Here is an 11,106-nt window from a genome sequence, read left to right as displayed (position 1 = left end):
GCGCCCTACTAGTTCGTGTGCCAACAAATAAAAATGCATGAAATTGATTTTGAGTCCGCAGAATAGGCAGTGATGACCTTTACCTAGCATGTTGAAGAAATACAGCTTCGTCCTCATACTCTTTGCAGTAGTTACGCCAAGCTTCTTCGCACGCCAGGCCATGTGAGAATCGTTTAACATGGAGCATCTTTCGCAGGTATTTTATCTGAAAATGCATCTCATGACTAGCAGACAAGGGGGCCCAGTACAACCTCGCATCTATTCTACTGTGTACACAATATTGAAGTGTCATACCAAATTTTATCTTGATTCGGACTGTCAACTTTTCCGATAGTCAGAATATCGTACTTTTCCGACATACAGGAATTCGACCATCAGAATTCAATCTTCCAACTGTCAGAACTGTTTGACAGTCGGAACAGCCGTGAATTGTCCTAAATTCCCACATATTCATCAATTAAGCGTGTTTTCAACAATGCCGATTTTAATTTTTAAAAAGTAAAAACTGCCATCTTGCTCTGCATGGCACATTGCGGCTTGTATGATGTATGTAGATGTAGGAGAATGCACTGTGACTGGTTCAGCTGCTTAAATCGCTTGCAACTTTGCATAGACTTCTCTGGCATGTACTGCACACTTGGGTTTGTAAATACCTTTTGTGCATCCAAAAACCTATTGCACTCCTCATATTACTACTATGTGTACAATTATTTAGGATGCTTCTTTTCAATAGTACTGAAAACTCATTTTAGCATTTTTGATAATAATTGTGGTTGAACTGTCTCAAGAGCCAACATCTGTAGTGGAAGTTGGAGCATGCAGCAACAGAGACGGGGGGGGGGGGGGGGGAGTGGCTGCAAGCCAGACAAAAGATGTTGCATCTGGCATTAGAGAAATGGGGCAGGAGGCGAGACCCCCCATGCTAGTTATTATTTATGTAGCACCATAAAGGCTTTGCAGCAGCCTTGCAAATGGGTAAAGGCATACAGCATAAACTAAACCACCACTTATCTTGAAACTTAATATTGTGTTTAATAAAACAAAGCAGACAGTAATGGTAATGCAGGAAAAGGCATGTGGGCATAAGTAGATTAAGATGTGAAAAGAAAACAGCTTTTATATACTAGACCGAGCAGCCACATTTAATAGCAAGCCTGGCCAACCAGTGGCTCTCCTGTTGTTCTGAGACTACATGTACCAGCATGCCCTGCAAGTTTTACTATTAGGGAATGCTAAACCTGTGTCAGGGCATACTCGGGCGTGTCATTTCACAACAGCTGGACAGCCACATGTTAGCTATGCCTGCTTGAAAGAATGCAGTTACCCCCTGTGGTTAACATTTATATATTTCTGTGTATAGAATACTGTATGCACATGAGGACTGTTCAATGGGACAGAAATTGAACCACACAACATTAATTCCATTGTGGTTCCACCACAAAATACAAAAAGCATACCAACTATAGGTAAAACCGTATCTGCTAGAACAAGCTGTCCCGTTGTGACCTCACCGGCAGCATTCATAGACTATTGTAATTGGCAAATGAGAAAATAAACCCCGGTACTTGTGTATTATCTGGGCGCCCGATTTTTTCATCGCGCGTTAAAAAATCGCGTACAATCATATCGCATGCGATGCGACCCGATTTTTAATCGTACAGGCACCCAGATGCCTGATTCCTATGTTAAATGCCCCCCCCCCCCCCCCCCAGACCCGATTTTTGATTGTACACCCACCCTGATGGGTGATTACTATGTTAAATGGTCCCCCATTGTTAACGCCACCCCACTATCAACGCGAACCCGAAGCGTGCCGAGTGGAGGCGGTACGCGTCCTCCGACCTTTTCATACACCCACTATACACGTCGGCATGGAGTTGATTTTATATAGTGTGGCGAGCGCAGTGAGCCCGAAGCCTGGCGAGCCCCGCGAAATACATGTGAAGTAATACGCGTCCGCTCACCACACTTCGGGCTCGGTGGCTCGCCACACTATATAAAATCAACTCCACGCCGAAATGGATAGTGGGGGTATGAAAAGGTCGGAGGACGCGTACCGCCGCTGCTCGCCACGCATCGGGTTGGCGTTGATACTGGGGTGGCATTAACAATGGGGGGGGGGGATTTCACATACTAATCACCCATCAGGGTGGGTGTACAATTAAAAATCGGGTCTGGGGGGGCATTTAACATTGTAATCAGGTATCAGGGTGCCTGTACAATGTAATATCGGGTATAAGTGCGCTATATACGAAACGGTTAATAAATGTTTCACCGCAATAAGTACTACACAGCTGCAGATATTTGCTGTAGCCTGAACATTGTTCCAGACTTCTTATGTAGTATTTTTCTATTTTATTAAATTATTTTTGATTACTTTCTTTAAGAGTGACAGTGTTCCACAGTAAACATATCTAACCAAAATATTTAGAGGAAAATGCATTATTGAACTCTTCCTACAAAATCAGGGAAATGCTAGTGATACATGCAGTTGGCTCTGAAATCTAGCACCACGTACCCACCCTGCTTAGCATATAACCGGAGATAAGGGTGGGGAGGGGGTAAACGGCAGAATATTGTTTGCAGCTGGGGACAATTACAGCACGAGCCACCTCCCATCCTCCATATCACTGTAAACTTCCTTTAAAAATTATGTCTACTTCTTCCAAGACATAATTACATACAGAGTAGCGAGGAGCAGCCCAAAACCTCAATCTGTACGTAATAAAAAAAGGCATCATAGTACTATATTTACATTGGGATCCTGGATTGTGTTTATGTAGAAACTAGCAAATCTTTATAATTATAAGATTCAGTTGTGTTCCTAGATATAAATAAAATGATATATTAGACTTTACATAGAGGAAGGGATAGTTTTATTATGCAATAAACCCAAGGATTTATGGAGGAGTCAACTAGACTAGAATCACAACAAATGCAATTAAGCATCCTTGCCATATTATATCCAACACAAACCAAGTCTCCAGCACTTAAACTAGAATCCCAGTTCTCACTGAGAACTTGCACATAAGTACAGTAGGCTGCATATTTCTGTGTCACAGCACAATATGTATTACACTTCTAAACTGCCAAGAGTGTTTGAAGATGCTGCATTTAAATAAACATGAGCCAATCGAAAACCAAGAACATAAAGAGGTAAAGACTAATCTAGATAATGTATAAATATAAAAGGAGACACCACTCAGGAGTCAATCATTATAGGTTAAGGCATTGGTTCCCAAACGGTGTGCCGTAGCGCTCTAGGGTACCTCGGGACCAGTCTTGAAAGTACAAAAAATGTCTTAGCGGTAGTGTGTGCAATGAAAATGGGTGTGGCCATATGACAAGGGGGAGTGGCTACATGAAAAAAGGGGCACAACCACATTTACAGCCCCTTAACCTGTTAATTATTTAACCCCTAAATGTTGAGTTTTGGGACTATATCCCAGGACATCTGAGAAAATAGACCCTCTTCCTATATGTACACACAAACGTACATATACCAGTACACGCACCACTGTTATGTTACATTAGACAGCCCCTTTCCCCATATCACACCCAATACATGTGACCAGTATACTTACCCTCTCCCCCACAGGACATTATACACAGCCACCATACCCCCATCATATAACATCTAGTACACAGAGTACATTATACACAGCCCCCATCCCCATATTACACCCAGCACATTATATCCACAGCCCCGTATCCCCCATTTAACATCCAGTACAGAGCACTTTACCATATTGCACACAGCATTCCCCAACCCCATATTATACCCAGTTACACATTATACACAGCACCCCTCCCTCAAGTACACAGAGCACTATAGCACATTATACACAGCACCCCCTATCCCCATATTACACCCAGTAGTACCACATTATGCACATCCCCCCCTCTCTCAGTACATACAGCACTCATCCAACATTGTTTCTTCTTCCATGCATGTGCAGACAGCAGGCCTTGTGGCAGTGTGATGGGGGCAGACAGCATACTGCAGGGAGAGTAGGGCTATGCATGGAGCCCTCAGTGTGGTGGGCGGGGCCAGCCTCAGGGAAGAGAAGTGCTGGCTGCCCACTCTCTGTTCTCTCAGATGCTCCCCTGACAGCGTGCACTGTACAGAGCCAGCCACCGTGGGGTTATGGGTAGTGGGGGCCAGCTCTGACGTCTTCCCTGAATGCAATCCCCCCCCCCCACCCCCCAACAATTCCGCATGTGCAGTGAGTGCTTCCAGGTCATTTGTTATGGAGGTACAGGGTACTAGCACAATGTTTCAGCAGTACGCTGTACCACCACTGCTCAGGACACTTATAGGGGTGCCATGGGTTGGTGGTCCAGGACCAATTAAAATTATTTATGGTCAATGTGATAGACAAAACCAGTGCTGGTGGCTGCCAATTATAAAATATGTGGACAAACAAACAAATATTCTCCCTCACCATGTAACTGAACCGAAAGATGACATGTAAAAAAAAAATAGGTAGATTGTGTTTATATGTTCTTTTGTTCTATGGCCTAGGAGTACCGTGAAAAAAATTCTGATTCTCTAGGGTGCCATGATTCAGAAAAGTTTGGAAACCATTGGGTTATATAGCAAAAACTATGCCAGTAGCTATTACGGCTTCAGATAGGGGGCCAGATGCACTAAGCTTAAAAAATGATAAAATGGAGAGTGATAAACAGCCAATCAGCTCCTACCTGCCATGTCACAGACGGTTTGAAAAATGTCAAGCAGGATCTGATTGGGTGGCTGTTTATCACTCTCCATTTTATCCCTTTTGAAGCTTATGGCATCTGGCCCATTATCTTTCAAACAGAAACCACATGAAAGATATGACAGTATGCATACATACTACATACATAATCGTCTATAATTCGGAGACATGATTATCAAACAAAACCTTCTATAGCTGTGTTCCAAACCATGAGGCAGATGTATGAAGTTTGGCATTTACCGCTTCCATTTAATGTATGAAGCAGCCTTTACCGGTTAGCACATAGCATTTTCAGCGCTAACAAATTAGACTTAGCACTATCGCCCTTTTGTACTTACCCAAATGTATCATCTGCTGGATTATATCACTTCTTTGGCCTCGTCGCCAGGCTCTGCCTGGCGTTACGGCTCCTTGCCCAAAGTTTACTTTTGTGTGGTTTTAACACAGCTTTATTTAGACTTACAAAGCATCTGTGCATGTGCCAGGACTCAGACGGTGTTGCCCCAGGAGATTGACTCAAGGTGCCCAGAGAGGCTACAATAATCAAATGCGTTTTGTACTTTTTAAGCACAAAACGCATCTTATGTACAATTATTGGATGGTGTTTATGGGCTTGTGCGATGCGATGCCCGTTCCCGGGGGCCCGATATTGTAGGTCTAAAAAAGTACGTGCTGCACGTACTTTTTAGACTACATCTGAAATGTAACATTACAAACATGGGTTCATCGCATCGCATGCATCCAAGTGCACATTGCATCGCAAGCTGGAAGAAAAATTGTATAGAACCATTGTACAGTCAAAAACGCATAGCACAGTACAATTGTAGCATCTGTGGGCACCTTCAGACTGCGCATGCATCAGTACTGAAGACTCATGAGCTGTTGGGAATGATACAGTACAACAGCGGGTGCCGGTAAAAAAACAGTGAGGTGCGATACCACACTACCTTATCAGCACCAGACCTATTAATACATTTAGCAGTCATGTGTACCTGCTTCACAGCGATAATGCGGAAAAAGATACATTAATTCGTACATTAATTCGTACATATGCCCTCATGTGCCAGAAAGGTAAACTAACAGTACAGGTTTTAAATATAGCATACTTGAGCATAGACAATTTAGATCAGTGATAGAGAACCTTGGCACTCCTGCTGTTGTTTAACTATAAAATCCCAGCAACAGTTTTGCTATTTGGCCATGCAAAAACTATTGCTGGGCATGCTGGGATGTTTAGTTCAGCTGGAGTGCCAAGGTTCTCAGTCACTGATTTAGATAGTACCTTGGGTATTTTAATTTAACCATCTGTGCTCCATCATGGATGTCAATAAAACATGGCTGTTGATATGCATTGAGGACCAAAGTTGGGAAACTGATCTCCAGTCACATTGAAGCGGAAGGACAGGGGCAATGCAGTGGATGAGGTGGCACATTTTATCATTGTAATTAGCCATGTTATAGGAATATTAAAAGTATATTTAGGAATAACCAGAAGCATCCTGTATAACAGACCGAATACATATAAAGCACTATCCAGGTGGACATGACATTGAGTATAATAACAGCTCTGTTCATTCATTTATAGCACAAGCCAGACATTGCTCACTGCACAGTGTCAGATTTCTAGAGAAATCCATCACATCCCAATGACAGGACAACTCAATTAAAACAAATCTGTAGTAATGCATGCCATGGTTGATTAGCATCTTAAGACTGTACATACTTTATTAGTTACTACATTGGAATACTGTACCAAATAATAAGAAGAAAAAAAAACAAGTCATTAAAATTGTGACCACTAACATAATACACTGCATCAAATTAACAATCCAAAACAAACAAAAAAAGGGATTAATGTTTAATCCTTTGAGTGCCAAGTGAACTTGTCAAAATAGGTGTGAAACTTGCCAAACATTTTTAATCATCATAATGACCTGTAATGATTACCTTATATATGAAGTGAAATAAATAAAAATATATTAAATGTGAGCGATGCTGGGATTTTTGGCTGATATTTTGAACACCTCACAGATGTCGGCACTGAAAGGGTTAACTAGCAAAATACATGCATGAGTTTTGTTGCATGAATAAAATGTCACTCTTTTGTAAGGGGCGTTACATTGTTACACAGTATTATAGTCCCTACGGACATCACTTGCAAAAGAAGGGAGGATTGTGTGTGTGGGGGGGGGGGGGGGGGTGTCAGGGGGCTTCAAACAATTACAGACTTTTATAACTGAGAAGAAAAAGGAGTTAGTGTTTGAAATCCTTGATCATTAATATTCAATGTAATCCGGATGGATGTTTACACAGCAAGGTTTTTTTTTTTCTTTTTTAAATAAACCTGTAAAATAGATTTAGTACAGCGTGGTTCAGCTTCATGCAACTTTGACACATCTCAATATACAATGAAATAAAAGACTCAACCAAATTAAATTAACTTATTATTTTGGTTTTTATTAACAGCACTTTAACATTTACCGTTTCTCCCAATGGGTACTCTGTACAGTATTAATGGGCCACTGCAATAAGCATGCCATGGGAAGTGTGAAGGATTTTTTTTCTCCAGTCATGTTTGTCAACAACATTTTAACAGAGAAGCTGTAGCCAATGAGATCTGAAAACTATATCAACAAAGTGAAACAGTATAAACATGATTCAATTTTAAGCCACCTTATTTCTTATCAGCTACTCGAAATAGTGCAAATGTTTGGCTGCCAAAAGGTAATCGTCATTAATGGATCAGAGGGTCATTTTATGGATCCCAAACAATAAAATTCAAACATTCCTTAAGGCCCACTATAAAGGATAAATCTTTCTGACCATCTGGTGCGGGAGCGAGAATGCTAAGCCACTGATTGATTAAATCACCTGCCCTGCAGTATGGTTATCCTCAACATGACCTGTCATAGTGTCTCAGAATAAGTTAACTACATTGCAAGCAAAAGTACCTTAAAATGCCCACAGATTTTATGCTTTGCATGGATACAGTAAGTTGTCAGGTCATATCAAGTAGGACAGATGGGTTTACCAGGATACAATCCAGAGTAACACTTGGAAAAATTTGGTACAGTAGATGAGAAGTTTAGTTTTGCAGGCAACATGTCGACCAACCCAAGAGATTGTCCTCACAACATGGGCTTCTTAAGCAATGTCTTGCTAAGGTCTTTTACTTCTTCTTGACTTCCCACTGTTTGGTAACCTAAGAGTTCCATTGGTACCTGACAGTATTCTTCTACCTGCTTTATCTGCAGGAAAGTCAGTAATGTCCTCCAAGCACTAACAGCCTGGGTGGCATTGCGGGCAGACACCACAAAGGGTTTAGAGGAGTAGCCCGAACCACTAGTCATGTTCAGTGAGAACTTCTCTATCTCAGGACTCACTGAGAGGTTCACAAACCCATACACCTGCCTCAGGGTCTTAATGGGATCCACCACCAAGTCCTCATACCTAACTACCATGTAGTTACCTTTCAGCCAGCTGGGTGGGTTTAGAGCAGTCCTCAGAGTCTTGCCCATGCTGCTGCAGATCACCTCCATGGCACCAATAGCATGGTAATCCGAACCATCTTTCTTGTTGAGTTTATGCCCAGGGTCTATAAAGGGAACTCTGCGAATCCGGGGGTCCCTACTGCGAACCACCTGTAGGCTCTCCCGGATCAGTCCATGCCTAGACTTAATCCTGGAGTTGGCCACTGCCCTGGGGTCCCTGACCAAATGAATGACCTTCAGGTCCAGGGATGGGTCCACCATGAGTGGGGCTAGAACGTTGATGTCAAAGATCCTCACCCCCTTGATGACAATGGTGTTGTACTTGTGGCACTCTTCCTCCAGGAGAGCCAGGCTCTGTGGAGGGCACTTCTTACAAACCTTATCGTCCACCAGCCCCACCACCTCCTTCTTGTAGGCCGAGCACAGAGGGGAGGAGCAGATGACCTTGTTGGTGGAGGCCCCGAAGATACCCAATGTGCTGATGTTCTTGGCCCCGGCCGTGTTGTAGAGCTGCAGGGCAGACAGGTCACACCGGTAGAGGGCGCTGAGGAGGTCCCGGGCGGCCCCCTGGAGCGACATGGCATCCCCAGGGTACAGCTTCTGCCACACGTGCCACACCGGCTCGTACAAGAAGAAAACGTCCGGATTCTGGTTGAAGAGCTCCCCGAAAAAAGAGGAGCCGGACCTCCAGGTGGTGAAGACGTAGACCAGCTGCCGCTTGCGGGGGGGAGAGGGCCGGTAGAGGTAGCGGAGGTCCGAGCGCGCCTGGTACGGGGTGTAGCGCCCCTGCTCGCTGCACTGCTGCGGCTCCTTGTGCCACTTGTCCAGGAGGTTGAGCATGGTGAGCACCAGCAGCAGCACGTAGCCCAGGCACAGCAGCAGCGCCTTCCTGCGGAACACCTTCATCCTGGGGGAAGGCAGCAGCGGAGAGCGGTCTGTCCGGAGAGGGGGACCCGGCGGCTGCGGCGGGCGATCAGAAAACTTCTGGGATCAGGTTGGGGGCCGCTTCCCCGGAGCCCACGCCGCTGCACCGCATCGCACAGCCCAGCTGCAGCAGCCTCTGCCCTCCCCGGCGGCCGGCAGCAGCATCTCACCGCCGTGCAGGGCTCATTCGGAGGCAGCTGCAGGGGGGTCGGGGCGGGAGCAGCGCAAACTTCTCCCGGATCGTCTTTGGCTCACACTGCAGCAATGTAGCATAGCATCGCCCGCCGCCGGGTGTCCGGATCACTGCATGCATGCACGGGACTACTGCTGCTGCCCAAATCAGGACTGAGCATTAAAGCTTTTTAAAGGAAGCAAACACCCGCCTCCGTCCGGGTGATGGCTGAGCCTGCTGCTGCTGCTGCTGCTGCTGCTTCTGATGGGAGAATGCAGACAGAGCCAGTTCAGCGATGCTCCTCTTCTGCTCAGCAGCACAGTATGGAGATATCGATGCTTGCTTATATCCCATCTTCTGCCTGACTGGAGGAGCCGGCTGCCACTCCACAGGACACGCCCCCAGCCCGTGTATGTATAGGTAGCCCGCTCCCACTGCCCCTGCTGCTGCCACTGCTTATGCATAGGATTGGGAAGAGGGGGCGGGGTCTCTGAGTTCCCACTGGATGCTGAGCGCGCCTTCCACTCCCCCCTCACCCAGGCCAGGCTGATGTGTGATGGTGCTGAGTAATTTCTGCTCTGCATACATTGCAATTCACCTACTGTACACTGTTTTTTTAGGAGAACACAGTAAAAGATATGGTGACAGATTTGCTTTGTGGCTTGGGGGCCTATGGCTAAACGGGTAAGATTGCTGCAGGTGTGTGCTGCAATTTAGTTCCTCATATTAGGGTGTAAACCTACTTGGGGGGATGTGAAAATAACCAGCTGCTATTTTTCTGGAAAATGGTTGTAGGAGGGCTGGGGCTGGCTATCATAGAAAAAAACATTAGGATATAGATAGAAATACAAGGCTGGATTGAAACATAATGCCTCCATGCAGGGCCGGCGCCACCACTAAGCAGGTTTAGGCATTTGCCTTGGGTGCCGGCCACTGGAGGGCGGTAGTGAGCTGCAGTCCAGCAGCAGCAGGAAAGGTACCGCAGCAGCAGAGGAGAGCCGGAGTGAGCAGCATAGCCACGGAGGCAGGGCGGCCACATCGCAGACCCCCCCCCCCCCCCGAGCAACACGGCAACCCGCCCCCCCCCCCCCCCCCAGGCAGCACGGTGAGCGCAAAGCGGAACCTCCACCCCCCGAGCAGTGCGCCGGCACCATCGCACTCCCCATAACCCTCGCCCGGAGCAGCACGGCGGCCGGGCAGCCACATCGCGCGCACAACCCCCCCCTGGAGCAAGGGGGGCGCCGACGCTCACCGGCTCCACGGGGGGGGGGGGTGGCGCGATGTGGCCGTCCTGCCTCCATGTCTATGAGTTTTTTTTATTTGTGAACACATTTCAACACTGTTTTGTACATGATGATTAATCTGTCTCTGGGCTGGTGCTTTACTCCTTTCACTTCGTGATACTATCTTTTGCTGATTGTAATCCCTGTACGATAGTGTTGCTAGCTTCAAAGCTCTTAAGGTGCCCACACACGCACCGATCCCGGCGGTGCGATGCTATACGATGGGGTGCGCGCTCCCGCGGCACCTCATCGCACAATACAAAAAGTATGTGCTGCACATACTTTTTGTACTAGCTTTTTCTAGCATAGCATCGCATCGCATGCACATCGTATGCACAAGGCATACAATGCGATGCTATGTGTGCTAGTTAAGCCCACAACGCACGCCGGGATCGGTGCGTGTGTGGGCACCTTTACATTGATTATGCTGTCTGCTGCAGTTAACATTTTTGAGAGCCAACCTGCTGATAGGTATGGGTCATTGTGTCAACCAACTTAATGTTGACATGCATTGG

The 11,106-nt window shown here is 46.0% G+C and overlaps 1 protein-coding gene across 1 annotated transcript; it reads right to left on the bottom strand.

Annotated features, from left to right (window-relative positions):
* Positions 1 to 7,157: 7,157 nt before the first annotated feature.
* CHST2 (carbohydrate sulfotransferase 2) lies at positions 7,158 to 9,722 on the bottom strand. Its single transcript, XM_083177996.1, has one exon. The coding sequence runs from the start codon at positions 9,116 to 9,118 to the stop codon at positions 7,850 to 7,852; it is 1,269 nt and encodes a 422-aa protein (XP_083034122.1). The 5' UTR covers positions 9,119 to 9,722; the 3' UTR covers positions 7,158 to 7,849.
* Positions 9,723 to 11,106: the final 1,384 nt, after the last annotated feature.

This window comes from Crinia signifera, chromosome 3 (genome assembly GCF_055691185.1).
Source record: "Crinia signifera chromosome 3, ASM5569118v1, whole genome shotgun sequence".
Lineage (NCBI taxonomy): Eukaryota > Metazoa > Chordata > Amphibia > Anura > Myobatrachidae > Crinia > Crinia signifera.
The sequence above is the reverse complement of the archived record's forward strand: the minus strand, read 5'-3'. Positions and strand labels throughout refer to the sequence as shown.

Excerpts from the sequence above, each read along its gene's own strand:
- CHST2 (XM_083177996.1), bottom strand. The coding sequence starts at position 9,118 with ATGAAGGTGTTCCGCAGGAAGGCGCTGCTGCTGTGCCTGGGCTACGTG.